This window comes from Hermetia illucens, chromosome 4 (genome assembly GCF_905115235.1).
Source record: "Hermetia illucens chromosome 4, iHerIll2.2.curated.20191125, whole genome shotgun sequence".
NCBI classification, from domain to species: Eukaryota; Metazoa; Arthropoda; class Insecta; order Diptera; family Stratiomyidae; genus Hermetia; species Hermetia illucens.
Window position 1 is genome coordinate 12,161,358 of NC_051852.1, and position 16,469 is coordinate 12,177,826.

Sequence of the window (16,469 nt, forward strand, 5' to 3'; positions counted from 1 at the left end):
GTATCAACGAACGTCTCAAATCTAAAATTTACCGCAATGTCGTCCGTCCAGTCGCTCTCTATGGTTCTGAGTGTTGGCCGACCATAAAAGACAATGAATGGCGTCTCGCGGTAATGGAGACGAAGATCCTACGTTGGACTAGTAGCGTCACACGTTTAGATCACATCCGAAATGAGGATATCCGCGATCGTTATGGGGTTGCACCGATCGTGGAAAAGTTGCGAGAGACGCGTCTTCGATGGCATGGTCACGCAATTCGTGCAAACGAGAATTCACTTGCAAAAATTGGTCTGAACATCGAAGTCGATGGTAAACGACCAAAAGGCAGACCTAAGCAACGGTGGCTTGATACGCTGGGTGGGGATTTGAAAGCCTCGAGATTGCACCTAGATCAGGCATTCGATAGAACCAAATGGCGAAGCCGATCACGACGAGCCAACCCCGCTTGTGAACGGGACAAAGGCTGAAGAAAAAGAAGAATCTAGGAAACGAAAAGAAACGGTTGAGGGAACTATATTGGGCGGGCCTACCAGCGACTTTCCCTTAAGAGAATAATAATAAGCAAATTGGCCTCCTTCCTCTGTAGAGAAAAGTTACAAAAACTTATTCGTAAGCTCTCAGTGGAGGGAGAAAGGATGAAAGTGATGAAGACAGTAGTTCCCCAAATACAGTATTTGTACAACACAAAATAAAGAAAATTAACCAAGAACGGAAATTCCCCAATTTTTTTTTTTTTCTATTAAAGCCAGCTATTTCTGCAGCTGAAACAAAAAAATCACAAAGTGTACAACCAGGACAACCGCAAACTGAGGCTTTCTTACTGAAAACTTTCAGAAATCGCAGAAATCCGCAAACAAAACTCTCCCTATTGCCCGCATGAAGCTGTTAGGCAAAATTCTTTCGATAGCATGCAATCCGGAGAAAAATATAATCTATGAAATAGGATAATTGCCACAGTGGATTTTAGTATAGGAAAAATGTTAGGATTCCAGGGTTTTTGAAAATAAATTAAAATTGATGTTTAAATGATGATAATTTATAGATATGGAGTCGGGAGGGGATACAGACAATTGGGCATGTGAGAATGATTAAAAAAACTTTGTTATAGAATAAAAACGGAAAACGTTGCATGAATTAAATTTCTCCTGCGGTTTGAAAAAGATAATAAAGGAACATTCACTTGGTACACGGAGCTGTCAATAGTACATGCCACCCATCAAAGGAAAGAGACAACTTCCACACTAAAGCCAAACAGTCAATTCAAATTATTCAAATCAATGCATGGTTCCTCTTATCTGCATGCAATTGTCAGTTTTGTTATTGGTTATTCATGTCGTAATGAATTTTATTTTATTTCTTATGTCACTTAATCATTTTTTGAATATAATATGCATTAAACAAGAAACGTCAATTGATCATTTCCCTTTTTTGGTAAACTTCTCGAACCTGATTCTAATTTTATAATTTTTTGGTATAATAATAATGTGTCCATGATTTTAAGGTGTCAATTCGACGAAATATTTTGGAAATAGAAAACTTGACAGCCGTGCATACCTGTGCCGGTGTCATTTTTACTGGAGACGAAATTTTGACAACTGCAAGTTGTCTACATGACGTCCAGTAGGTTTAAGTCCTTATTTGCCTGAATTTCAGCACTTGTTCGTCAATAATGTCTACTATTTTTAGAGGAAATGCTTTGCTGCGCCCTTACTCATTTACAATTACTGCTGGTGTGTCAGACCTCAAAGAAGTAACCAACTTTGAACGATTTTCAGCCTTGGTGAAAATTCATCCCCGTTTTTCGTTAGGCAGTTTGGAATATGATATTGCGGTTATCCGGTTGGATAAACACCTGCCAATTAATAACAAAACTATTGCGATGGCTAATCTGGAAACATCTGAAATTCAGGAAGGCAAACCATGTACTATTGCAGGATGGGGTGCAACTGCTATGGTATAAGTCTTATTTATTGATAATACTTTGATGATATTTTGATTTTGATGGTTGAACTTAGAAACCATTTATCAACCTTCCGGGAAAGCTCTACACGAATAAAGTACATATTAACAAGGATTGTGCAGGCTTCCTATTCTTTGAATATAATATCAGGATAAAGGATACTCAGATATGTGCTGGTAAGTTCCTAGAAATGTTTAACAAAACAGCAATCGAACGTCAGTCTTCTTTTTAATTGAGTACTTTTCCATTCATATAAAATGGAAGTCCTTCAGGGTTGTTTTGTTATTTACATTCATACCAACCTAGATACTCTAAATTTAAAGCTTTTCTATCGAAATTGTTCTTCACATTTACAAATATTGAGCTTTACCTTCTAAATGATTGCCAAATGTTCTATTCTATTAGTCAATTCGCTGGAAATTATTCATCTTAATGTGAATTTTTAATGAATTTCAAAAGGTGATCTGAGTATTGATTTACGTCAAAATCAGATTCTTGAAATCAACGTGAAGAATATTTAGCAATTTATTTTCAAGGCACATGGAAATCTGAAAAAGTTGCAGGCATGCAACTGCTCTAGTAGTTTCGGCAATAGTTGGTATTCTGAAGAGTATTTCGTGTTTGGTTAGTTTACGAAAATGGTCCTGGTCATATATGTACGCCCATTTTTTCCAAAAAAAGGCAGATTGGTGTTAGATCTTTACAATCGAGTACAGAATCGTTTTTTATTTATCTTTTCCTTTTGTTATAGATATAAGTTATAACTAAATTGGTAAGGAAGGACCAAACTCCTCGGTTGTTCCTTTGCCGTAAGAAAATTAGTTTTATTTACAAGCAGGCACATGTTTATCACACAATATGTGTCCTTCACCGAACGCAATCCAAACATTACCAAACACTACAACATCACCGAACATTAAAACATCACCTAACATTACCCCATTCTAACAATAACATCGTTACATTACCAAAGTAATAGTGATATTACTTCTGTGATAGGTAATGGTCACATTATAAGGCATCATCAAACATAACCGCTCTTCGTAGTACGAGTGGCAGCGCAAGTTGTCGAATGCCAAGCCGATACGAACGCCGACTATCGGTTGCGAATCTATTGCTGTCTTAATGGCCTGTTCTTTTATAGGCTTTGGACTGGCTTCGGGCTATAATATGACTTCATATTGATGTGAATATGCGGATGCAAATTATTTTCTTTAAGTAATTGGTTTCTAATATTGTCGCTCAATGACGATGACATTTTAAATTATTCCATGCAAAGATAACTTCTAAGTGAAGTAATGCTCGTTCGCAGAAATCATGATTCTCTGTTCTTCGCATGCGAAAGGATTGTGGCATTTAACACCTTATATAGGACCTGTCTTTTTTTTCTGGTGCATAAAAGGGTTCGTTCATTTATTCTTCATTGATCCCAATTTGGCGCTGCCGTACATGCTATAAATATATTGTAATAAATATGGGGCAAAACTCCCTAATGATGAGGCATATTTTATGATATTTATAATATAACATCATACCCTGTGAGTTGGGGCTCAAGGGCTTTGCGTTAGAGGCAACTATAAAAGACACAAATTTGTTGGCGAGCAACCTTCAAATTTTGAAATTTTGCGGTTGCGAAACGTCAACAATGTCTCGGGTAGAGATTGATCTCACATCGAAGCCGTTTGGCTATCGAAAACGGACTACGCATTCAAATGGAATACCATAAAGCTGTTGGGCTTGGCGGTCTCCCCACCCCCCTTGGAAACGCGAGACTTTTCCTAGATAGTGGAAGAAGGGGATGATCATTAAGATTCCATGCTATATATGGAGGCATCTGCCATGTAAGTTGTGGCTTAAGAATACAATCAAAGCTTTCCCTGTTAGCCGTAAGAGGCGACTAAAAGGCATAAAAATTAGTGAGCTAGCAACCTGCAAATTTTGAAACTCTACTGCTACCAAAACGTTAACAACGCCTCGGATAGGGATTCACCTTACGACAACGACCATTGGCTGTCGAAAACGGACTATGATTGGTTTCTGGAATGTGTGCACATTCCTCGACAACAATAGCGGAGGTGGAGGAGAAGGAAGGAGGAGAGGGAAGGAGGAGGTCCTCAGAATTCTCGCTTGCTCCAACTTCAATGGGAATCCCAGCGATATAAACTGGACATTTTGGACCTAAGTAATGTAAGATGGTGGTACTCTGGAAAGTTCTCCTCTTCCTCGTGCCAAACTAATAGAAATGTGCTTTTGTATTCTGCAAAGCCAAGTGGTAGTAGACGCAAATCCGGTATCGGATTGCTATTGACGGGTACCGCAAGGCACGCTCTCTTGACCTGGGACTTGGTTTCTAACAGGCTTCTAACTGCAAAATTTCGCTCCAGGTTAAAGAGCATCACAATTGTACAATGCTACGCACCCACGGAGACTTTCAATGTAGTGGAGAACAATCTTTTCTATGAGCAATTAAATGTCGTTCAAGGGAAGCTTCCTAAAGGAGACATTGTGATCGTGATGGGTGATTTGAGTGCCAAGGTGGAATTTGACAACAACTTGCTTCGACATGTAATGGGGAAATACAGTCTTGGCGATCATAACAATAATGGTGGGAGGTCTGCAATTTCCACTGACTCGTCATTGGTGGCACATTGTTTGAGAACAGAGCCTGCTATAAAGTCAGTTGGGTTTCAACTGAACGACGGAGTACGAGCAATCAGATCGACAACTTTGTGATCAACAATTGATTTAGGAATTGTCTTCTGGATGTGCGTGTTGTGCGCGCCATTTCTAGCAGGGTTAGGGAGCTGTGACCCCCTAAATTCAACATGGACCGCTTGTATGACCCAGCTGTCGCGGGACAGCGGGAAAGTTATCTTACTGATTTAACTGCAGATCTACTGAGTAACTCATCTGAAAATATCGAAGAGCATTAGGTCACCATAAAAAATGCTCTTTTCTCAGGTGCTCAGGTGCTCCTTGACCGTTTTACATCCGGTGAAGTTCTTTAGTGGATGGAATGGATGGTCACCGTTACATGCGAAGACGGATTGTTCCTCCAAGCAGAAAAAAAATAATTTCAGCCATCAATGGACTCAAACGGAATAAATTCGCTGGGCTTGATGGTCTCCCAGCAGAGTTACTTGCTGATCTGCTGCTTCCACTCGTAAGGAAACTTTGGTAATCCTAGACCTTTCTCAGAGTGTATAAAAGAGGGATGATCGTTAAGATTCTCTTTTTGAGTGTGACGATTGGAGGGGTATCTGCGTGCCGTCGCAAAGATAATAACTTTTCCAGAGCCCCGACCTTTAACTCCAATTCGTCTCTCGTGCCAATCTCACCAATTTGCGCACCGGAGAGTTTGTTCTTAATTACTTGACCAGTCAATCCTCTTCGAGTCTCTGAAGGGTTTGGAGACCTTTTTGGCGAGATCTAGACTGAAAAGTATCCAACTGTGATCTGAGAAGGATCTCTGGTTAGACACTCTCCAGTTCTCCACCATTAAAATCCGAATGTAGGTTAGTAGGGTAATATCAAAGACTTCTTCCCAACCGTCATAGTTCTCCGAGCTGTTGCTACGGTGGTCGTCAAATGTTGTAGTTCCTTTGGCGGAGCTGTTCGGTTGTGAACCATGTAAGCTGAGAAAATATACACGTACTCTGTCACCGCATGCTCCAGTTTGACGACGATTAGGTCTCTAGAACTCAGGTCCGGACACAGAAAAGCGTGAAGACTCTTCTTCATGAGGATACATGCTTTAGGTCTGTCCTGATCAGCATCTCAAGTGATGTGGAATAAATTAAAATCTTTGTTTTAGAGACCTTTGATGGTTCAGTTGATTCCGGTCTCCTTGGTAACAACCCAGTCGTCCATGGGAATCCTGGGGTTTTGATGGCGCAGGAATTGGACGAGGTTGCCCTTATCCATCCGGATCTTCGGCAACCAGAAGCGAGTAACCGGTCTCATGGGAAACTTGTCGTAATAGATTATTGCGGGGTTTCGACGTCGCTGAAGGATTTCGCAGTTCATGGTTCGTTGGCTGGCTGTTGCAGCGTACTTTTCTCTAAATGTTGCTTAGCGTCCGAGCTTTTGCCCACTGTGCTTCGCTTGTGATCTTGTTCGACCTCGTCTTGAGATGGATTGCATTTGAGAACGGTGGGCTTTGCCTTTTGCTCATCCGCTAGGCATTTGCTATTATTCCTCAACAATCGCCTGGTATTTAGCGAGTTCTTTTTCAACCCGCTTGTCAGACGTCCCGACGTACCGATCTCCTTATTCTTACCATTTTTGAGAATATGCATAGCCTTTTGATACTGGTTGTTAAGCAGGACACCGGTGGACCTTCGCTTTTTACCCAGCTTCCGGCGACCGACATTCTTGTCGGTCTTTACTTGAGGGATCCCCCGACGTCGAAGGTTTCGTGTTTGAAGTACTATGTCTGGTACTCACTACACCCAGCTTGACGGCAGTTTATTTCAGGCTGGAAACCACTAGTTTATCTGCCGCGTCGCCCCGGTAGGTCCGTGCGATTGGTTTTACCATACCGCACCGCACACACCCTACGTGATCCACTTGCCCTTAACACATGACCAGCAGACAAGCGGATTATCGTCAGTTGAATGAGCCTACTCCCAGCCCGGCCGTACATATTCCTGGCCCGTGCAAAGACGATTTTCAGCGGCCACCGCAAGGAGGTCGTGTGGGGACTTATCTGATTCTGCAACTATAACCTAAAGTATAATAAATACCTTCTACCATAACTTTTTTTATAATTGAAGCGATTCGCATGAAACTTTCCAATATAGTATCAGTTATACGTTATACGTTACCTTAGTTTCAAGTTAAACGCTGTCATTCGGACGTGATGACTTGACATTTAGTATTATTTAATCTTGTCTTATTTTCAGGATCAAATGACCCAAATGAAGACACATGCTTTCAAGACACCGGCTCACCATTAATATGTGACAATCGTATAGTCGGACTTGCAAATGTTTATAATGAATGCAAAGTGGGCAAAACAAAAGGAACTGCATACACGAAAGTATCTAAATACACTGACTTTATATTCGGAATTCGAGGTAGTATTTCCGCGTCTGTAAAGCCAATCTTGTGGACATTCATAATCATAAAAATATCTGTGTAACTGCTTTGAATTCTTTTCTTTGCATTTTACCTTTCCGATTGATATGGTATATCCTATGGTATTTTGGAAAAGTGCATAGGTCCTCAACATATTGTAATGCTTGTAATGGCGCTGGTTTGCGTGCATTAAGGATGGAGCTCGACTATACACACTATAACATTCTCCGTGAAAATAGTTGAAAATGAACATGATGCAGCGCCTGATAAGCACAAGCACTTTCAATATAGTCATGGAAAGCAGGTTCATTTTCTAAGAACCACACTGGGGTTCTTCACTTTGTCCTCATTAACTCAACAATTATCCCATTATCCCTCTTTAGAGAGAGAGGGATACTCTTTATTTCACAATTTTTATGCCGGCTTTCATTTATATACAATACAACAACTGGTCCCTTTGCCTTAAACTTCATAGTCCAATTTTAATTAAACAACTTCAAATTTTATTTTGTCATAAATTTGCAATGATATAAACCAGAATTGGCCAACCTTTCGTTGACCCTAAAAAACTTGCTCATATTGCTTATTGGGTGCAGGCCGGCGATTGATCGTGGCTGAAGGGAAAGACCTACATGACACTGAGCTTGGCATGCATTTTTAAGTTCAAGCCCATGGACCCCGAACGAAAATTAACCGGCCCGACCAGGCTGATCGATTGACAGCGGAACGCTTGGACTGGCAGTCGATTCGAAGACATGGTGCGGACACAATTATTTCAGAGTTCAGTGACATTTTTTATTGAGCTGGAGTCAAAAATAAGTGGTAGTGAAGTAATTTGCTGCATAAAAAAGTGGAACTCAGTAGTCAGGGAAATTTACTCTCCCTCCAAGTGTTGTAATTCCAATGCAATTCTGACGGGCACACCCCTGCGTATACGAAGATGTGAATTAGTAGGAGTTTCGGACGGGTAAGAAACTAGGGTGCACACGAATAAGTGGAAGGAATGGGCAATAATCGAACATTTTTAACAGGTAACCTTAATTTGACGCTTTGCATGAGATTTTGATGAGATGTTTTGTGATGCGACTGCCGCGATTGACCGATGGATAGAATGCGTTTTTTTGTCATCGTCAAAAATTTATTGAATCGGTCAAAATTTCGATTCAATCGAGGAGCCAATGCGTAAATGCGTATGTGATCATATTTAACGGTGAAGTGTAGGGCGCAAGAAGGAGAAAAAGAGGGGCACCCAACCAAATCTCCAAATCTCCAAATCTCTTCCCAGTAACCTTCTAAAACAGCCCCTCGGACACCACCTTATTGTGATGAGAGAGCCTGTGGTACTTTATTACTACACTAAGGGTGTCCAAAAACACATGAAGATGGAAACAAAGGATTGTAACTCTTCAAGTGGTAAGAATTTCCAATCCACTGGCGACTTTGAGAAATCAGGTCGTGGCCGAGGCACAGATTTTGAAGGCCTCACCAAATTTATGTACCCCAACGGAGAAATTTGTGGAACACACCCGGTGTCTACAACGCAACTCTCTTAATGAGAGGAACTGGAAACCTGACTACGACCGGCCTGTCGATGACACTGTTGTCTAACTCTTCCAAAATACGGGAGAGGAAGGCTCGGCGGAAGGGGCAAGGACTACAGGCTTGCCTGTAAGAATCTTCTCCTCCGCCTGTACCAGGAAAAATGGAAGAAAGAGAAGCTGGTGATGTGGACGCAATTGGTCTAACGCCGGTATGTAGAAACAGATCCATGCAGCCCGGACACCGTGAATATGGGAGGGCTCCCAGCCGGCGACAATGGAAGGCAATGCTAAAGAAGGGGTTAGGAATGAGGACATTGACGTAACTATACCACTAAGTATGACGATATCCAGAGAAATCGGACGCTAGAAAGCGAAACTTTTGGCGGAAGGTGAAGACAAGCTGGTAACCCCGGTGAGATCCACACTGAACGCAGCAGATTTTTTAGTTGGTTAGTTAGTAGCTTCAGATTAGTCTGCACTTATGACTGCAAACATAAGAGTTAGTTAAATTAACCTGCAGCATGCCAAAGCTTTTTCCTATCTACTGTAGCAAGGCTGGCAAGGTTACAGGACTTTCCTTATATATTTCTGGTTCAAAAGCCATGGGTCTGTTTTAACAGAACAGAATGGTATTGGGTCAGTCAAGGGAACTAGGGTCGATCTTCTTCGATGAAATATCCTTGAGACCGAGAGACAACCATGCTGAGAAAATTCTTTTCCCAGGACCTTGTTGTAGTCGACTTATAATACCAAGTTAATGGTAAGAGGAGAAACGTCATAGTTACCACTGCTTACTTACCCGATGATTCCTTGTGTCCTCCGCCGACCCAAAGACTAAGGGATCTGGCAGTGTATGCAGAATCAAGTGGCCCTGTACTCTTAATAGATTGTGCAAATGCAATCCTAGAGGAGAGAATCTGTTTGCATCTTTCATTTCAGCTACATTCGTTAGGTCAAGAAGAAGTGAAGTAATTGAGCTAACAATCCGCATTTCAAAGTTGTTAGAGTTGATTAGAGACTGGCGAGTGCTAGATGAAGTCTCACTCTCAGATCACCGGTACTTTGAATTTAGTCTGACTATTGCTGGACTGGAAGTGGAGACTTCCAGGCTGTACAGAGTCCTTAGTAAGGATAAGTCGGCCAAGTTGAACTCTCTTAGAAAACCGGATGGTACTTTCGTGAACTCCAGAGTTGAGTCTATACAGACTCTCTTGGAAGTATCTTGGAAATACACTACCCTGGAGAACAGGTGTCTGAAGTGAGAGGAAGAGAATTGGCGGTTCCTGTAAACCTTTCAACACGAAGGTGTTGCAAGGGGGGGGGGGCCATTGTGAAAGCGGTTGTTACCAATGAAAAGGCGAGAGCTGCTATACCATTTGAACACTTCAAAGCAGGTATAGAGCACTTAGAGCAACTTCTAGGAAATGATTTTCGAGGATGTCTTGCTCTGGGCTGCGGGCCTGGGAATGATGACTATTCGAATCCAAAGAACTTCAGGAAAATCAGCTCAACATCATTTTCGCTGAAATGTTTTCAGAGACTGGTTAAGCGTCACATTCTCGAAAAGCCGGTAAGGTTGCCCCCACTAAATGAAAACCAACATGCTTACCAACGAGGAGAGTCCTGTGAGTCTGCTCTTCATTCTTTGTTTTCAAAGATAGAGGACGCAATTCTGAAAGACGAGTACGCGATGGAGGTGTTCGTGGAAACCGGATGGTACTTGAGAAGCAATGGACGTAAGGGGCACAAAGGGTTGGAAAAGTCATTGGAAGCATTAAATCCAGTTTTCGCAATGTTTTCTGATTGGTAGAAGATATGATGCTATCTTGAAACGAAAAGAAAACTGGGGCGAACTAAAGGAATGCGTGTCAGGATATTCGGATATCTCCTAAACCGATGGCTCAAAAACAGGATAGGGTCCTTGAGCAGGAGTGTACCTCTCGATTAAAAGCGAGAAGTGGACTTTTCCCGGTCTTTCAGTCTGAAGTGTATGCGATACTAAGGGCGCCAACCTGAATGATTGACGAGTGGTTGAAAGGTAGGCGGAGGTTATTTTTCCTTGTTTCATTTTCGATGAAACCAGAAACATCCATAACGCAACTAGTATTCGAACCGCGGGTACAAAATGTAAAAGCTAACCCCTAATAACTAGACTATTGTACCCTCCAAGTCATCTATAGTTTTAGAAGTTCGGCATAATCCTCCTCGTTTAAAGTCCTAAATACCGCCATCATAGTGGATCAACGACTTTGCCTCCGCACCCCTGTTTAAGTGCTCTTAGAAATTTATTTAAAAATTTCACTAGTTTGGCCGATTCAAATCAATTATTTTTAGATTAACCACTATAGCAGCAACTTAAACCCTTATCTCGGAGATATCTATCTAAATATTCCTTTGTTCGAATTATCCTGAAACCACAAATTGCTATTCTTTAGTTATTCAGTCTCATTTCAAGTTTGATTAAATAAGGGTACCTTCATAAATTACTCGTATCCTTCTCAATTGAGAGATTTCCAGAAATTCCCAGACATCTTTGTCCTCTTTGCAAATGTTTATATTATCGAAATTAATTCTTAGAAGCAATAATTCACAGTCCTCTTGTTTACAACCTTCGGGAGCATCTTTATAATTTACATGCATGGAACACGTGTGTATGTACTCTTCTGAAACTTTCTTAAGATTTTCCTATATTCATATGTGGGCAAAGTAAATTTACGAGTTTTCCCTTTGTTTACTGTTCAAACTATTATATTCTGTACACATACATATATGTGACTAGACAATGTTTAAGGAGGTATCCTAGGAAATTTCAATAAGGGTAACAATGGGTAGTGGAATGAGGAAAATATTGATAATGTAGTTTGCAACTTTGAAGATGTTGTTCTGTAATTTCCCTTCATTATGAAGGAGATTGGGTAGAGCCCGGGAAATTTATAGTTCTACTTCTAAAATTAGGATGTGGAAGAGGTAATCATCTATGTTGTGATTTCTGAATCGAAACTGGTATAACAAAAAGCAAAATAATTCTTCTTCATTAAAATCTATTAGTATCTTTCGAAGAGGCTGCCTTTTAGTAAGTTGAATCAGTTAAATAATTTTATAAAATGCAGAGAAGAAGGAATCATCGGTTTTGTTTTGCTGCAAAGGTGGAAAACAGACTTCCGAAATGCGGTCTTTCTCAGCGATTACTATTATTCCAATAAAATTTGCTAACTGATCAAGTCTTGATTTCCACCAAGTAATGTGCATAAAGTGTGCATAATATTATAAAGGTCATCTGCAACATTTCATTCACCTCCCCCAGTGGCAATCTGACAAGCTGAAACCTAGGAGTTTCAGCGAGAGAACCCCCGGCGAGACTAGCCAGCCGCCGTTAAGCGGCGGACGTTAAATCAAATGTGGCGCTCTCTCTTCCTTCTAGTGTGTCAGCATCTTGGAAAAAAGGGTTCCGTTCTTCCGAAGGAGATCGCCATCGGCTTGCCACCGACATTCAGACTGAACGAGGGTCCTTACCGTCGGGGGCTTTATAGGGGCCCTCGTATGGTGGCTGCAGCGGCATGGCTACAAACTTCAAGTTCCCCAAGGGTGTGAACCGCCGGCTGCGTGTGACAACAGCAATTCGGTCTCTCCAAGGCCATCTTTCTTATCGAGGACCAGGTCGCCAGAGAGTAGGTGGTTTTCCCCGTATACCAGCTCGGCAGAACTGACTGGAGAGTAGATCCAAGTTGCATACCGTGGTCTGTGATAAAGACGGCGGAAACACCAAAGCGCGGAATCCACTCTCGATAGAGGGCTTCAGCACATGACTATGCCACCGACGTGGTAGTGGCCGCCACGTAGTTGAATTCTGCAGAGGACGTCCCATATCAGCGCCGACTGGAAGACGCGAAAATTCCGTTGGTTCTTTTATGCCCCCGATGTTTAGTGATGAAACCATTGATCAGTCCGTTGAGCTCCCAGCTTCTAATAAGCGGAAGCTGACTTCGACGACGTCACCGCAGGGAGCCAGAGCCGCTGACAAGCATCATCCGCACGCTCAGGAACCCCAACCTCAAACACGCTGTCAAGGCAAGCCGCCGCAGGTAAAATGTTTTTTTAAGTTGTAAAATTTTGACATATTCCTTCCGTGTCCTGAACTTCTAGTTAAAGCATAAATAAATGCAGAACCGCCGCGAGGGACGGCGACAATATTCTTTTTAAAACTCGTCGATGGAGTTCTACTCTCGTGGCGAATTTTTTATTTTTGGTTTGCGCGTCAAGCGTCCGCTCCGGGGTACATCGGTGAAGTTTCGCGCATTTCTGGATGCGGTCTGCCGTAGTCAAAGTAGGGCCTTAAGGAATCCGGTACAGTCGCGTCATCGACAAAAACTCGCGTTGTTAACTTGTTATGTCGGTTGACAATAAAGACGCGGCAGGCCCATCGCACGCTCAGGTGACCGCCATCGCTGTGCGCGTCCTTCCCTTTTGGCGACGGAATCCGGAGCTGTGGTGCGTCCATCTAGAGGCGCAATTCCAGATGTTCGGGATGACGCATCAAAATTTAATTACGCCATTGAGGACTTGGATGAGGAGTCCTTCCTCATGATGGCCGACATCGTAAAATCGGCCTCCTACACGGTATTGTAGACAAAGTTGGTGAAGCGCCTGTCGGTAAGTGAGTCAGCTAAGCTGAATCACTTGCTGGCAGGTTTGACGTTGGGCGATCAAACTCCCAACCAATTGATTCGCGAAATGAGGCAATTGGGTGGGAGCAAAATCGACGACGATTTGTTAAAGTCGCTCTGTCTGCGACGACTTCCGGAAAGCACCCAGGCGGTCCTCGCGTGCGTCTCCGGTTCTTTGAAGGCGCTGGCAGCTGCGGCCGATAAGGTCCATGAGGTGCTCGCGCGTCCAACTATAGCGGCTGTTCAGCAGCCTTCTGACGAATTTGGCGAGCTGAAGCGCGCTGAAGCATGCCTGCGATAAGGGCGACGCTAGACGCTCAGCGTTCGGGCGCCAAGTCGCGAGCGCGCTCGCGGTCTTCTGCTCGAAAAGGGCGATCGGGTAGCAGGTCGTCAGGACAACCTACGGATCCAAGCATTTGTTGGTACCATCGCAGATTCGGCGAAAAAGCCACCACCTCAAAAAACTAGGTCCGCGGGGGGTCCTGGCAACGGCCACTCAGAACGCAGCGCCACGTCGCCTAGCAATTTATGACCCTCTCAGCAGGCGCAGTTATCTTGTAGATGCTGGTTCGAAGGTTCCGGTTCCTCCCGTACCCCGGCACCATCGGGTATTTCCTCAAGCTTTGAAACTTGTGGCGGCAAAATCCTCGCGCATAAACACCCACGGATACAGGCAAGTGGACGTGAGTCTTGGCTTGCGTAAAATGTTCCCGTGGAGATTCATCCTGGCGGATGTCAGCTTCTCCATTTTAGGCGCAGACTTCTTGTGTAACTATGGATTGCTGGTGGACTTGCAGAACCGGTCCTTTATATACTCCACAACCAACCTTAATTCGTCATGTCAAATCTCATCTCTCCCTAACAACTATCTTTCCGTAATTTTGGAGGAAATTACTGACTCTCATGTTCGGGCACTTCTCTACAAATTCAGCCAGATTACTACCGAATGTACACAATGTGCAGCACCACATTAACACTACTGGTTCCCCTATCTTCTCGAAGGTGCGTTCCCTACCATCCCAGAAGCTGGCTATTGCACGGATAGAGTTCGAACAACTTATGCAACAGGGTATCTGCAGACCTTTGGATAGTTGTTGGTATTCCCCACTCCATATGGCCCCTAAGATAAACAGCGAATGGCGCCCCTGTGGGGATTATAGAAGGCTAAACGCGCAGACTGTTCCAGACCGATATCCTATTCCACTCATCCACGACTTTGGACATCATCTCGCAAACTGCCGCATCTTTTCGAATCTTTTCGCATTCCAAAGACGGCAATATGCGCACTCTTTGGACTCTTCGAGTTCACACGGTTGACTTTCGGGTTGTGCAATGCGGCGTAAACCTTTCAAAGGTTCATTTACTCGATCCTGCGAAAGCCCGACTTCTGTTTCGTATCTTTGGATGATGTTTTGGTCGCTTGTTTCTCAGAGTCTGAACACTTAGCTCATCTTGAGTACATTTTTCAATGTCTCTTTCAGGCCGGTTTAGTCCTGAAGGTTGATAAATGCTAGTTTCTCCAAACACAGGTGAGATTCCTCGGCCACTTCATTTCCCCTGACGGAATACAGCCCGATCCAAACAAGGTGCCAGCAATTACAAGCTTTCCGCGTCCGAAAACTGTGAAGGATTTGCGAAGGTTCTTGGTCATGTTAAACTTCCATCGTCGTTTCCTGCCGCGTACTTGTCTGGTCCTAAAACAAAAGACACACGAGAGATTGTGTGGTCTGAAGAGGCTGTCCGCGCGTTTGATAAATCCTGACAACAATTGGCTGATGCTACACTCTTGGCATTTTCTCTACAAGATGCACCTCTAGCCGTTTTTGTTGATGCCTCTGACATCGTATTAGGTGCTGCTTTTCACCAAAAGGTGAATCAAGTCTGGCAGCAGTTTTCACGGACCATAAGCCTCTCACATATGCTTTGAAACAGAACCCCGACAAAGCGTCCCCTCGTCAGCTTCGACACCTGACCTTTATAAGTCAGCGCACGTCTGACATACAGCACGTGTCCAGCAAGGATAACATAGTTGCTGACGCTTTGTCACGTGTCTCCGAGGCTAACATCCCCGCCTCACTCGACTTCTCCGCTATTGCCAAGGTGCAGGTAGATGACGCAGTACTTCAGAGCCTCAAATCCAACCCCAAATATAAATTTCGGGAGTTGCCTATCTTCGGCTCGAACCTCTCTCTCTGCTGCGAATACTCGGAAAAGGAACCCCGGCCATACATTCCGGCCACGTTTCGCAAAGAAGTGTTCCACGCGGTTCATGACGTAGTGCAACCAGGCATCAGGACAACAAGCCGGTTAGTCGCCGAGAAATATTTCTGGCCCTCCATGAATAAGGACATCAACTCCTGGGCTAGAGAGTGCTTCGTATGCCAGAAGTGTAAGGTCACCAGGCATGTAAGAAAAGAAGTGGGCTAATTTTCCCGCACTACCAAACGGTTTCACACGATACACCTCGACATAGTGGGACCTTTTCTCAGAGTTAGGCAAACTTCTGGGTTTCAAACGTCAGCGAACTACGGCTTACCACCCGCCCCTGGGTGCTAGAGCGTTGGCACCGGACGCTGAAAGCCGCCATTATGGCACGCGATGATCCATCCTGCACAGGTGCACGCAAGTCCTGGTCAGGACGGATGCCGTCCGGACGCTGCTGCAACTTCCAAATAAAGGCCCGCACCGTGTTGTCGAGCATGGAGAGCATTTCTTCCAGCTTGGGATCGGAGGACACAAAAAGGCGGTCTCCTTATCTAGGCTGAAGCCCGTGTGCGCTCCAAAGCAACGTCGCATTCGCTTCGCGGAATGGTGAAGAATGCAGCTCCGGATTCGGTCGCTGAAACCCCTAGGTTTTATCTGGGGGCAGAGTGATGTGGCGCAGCAGGATTAACAACATTCGAAATTTATTTGATTTATTCGAAATGTATTTATTTATTATGTTAATGCGAGCAGATTTATGACGCCCGGTCTCTTCTGTTCCAACCATCCTGCAGTGTGCACGCAGTCGTTATTAATGGATTTTAACTAAAAAAAAAAATATTGTGAATAGACAACGTTGTTGTCGGAGTTCGATTGGAGTGATTAAAATCTCACGCAGTTTCTCACAGGGCATGGCGGTTACCATAAATACCTCTATAGGTTTAAACTGGACAGGTCACCCAACTGTCCCAGCTACGACGGTATTCCAGACGACCCGGAGCATATTTTCTTCCATTGTCCTAG

The 16,469-nt window shown here is 43.6% G+C and overlaps 1 protein-coding gene across 1 annotated transcript; it reads left to right on the forward strand.

The window, feature by feature from the left end:
* Nucleotides 1-1,260: 1,260 nt before the first annotated feature.
* Nucleotides 1,261-7,103, forward strand: LOC119656269 (hypodermin-A-like). The gene is made up of 5 exons (XM_038062692.1): nucleotides 1,261-1,431; nucleotides 1,502-1,620; nucleotides 1,687-1,954; nucleotides 2,016-2,136; nucleotides 6,865-7,103. The coding sequence occupies exons 1-5, from the start codon at nucleotides 1,282-1,284 to the stop codon at nucleotides 7,101-7,103; spliced, it is 897 nt and encodes a 298-aa protein (XP_037918620.1). The 5' UTR covers nucleotides 1,261-1,281.
* Nucleotides 7,104-16,469: the final 9,366 nt, after the last annotated feature.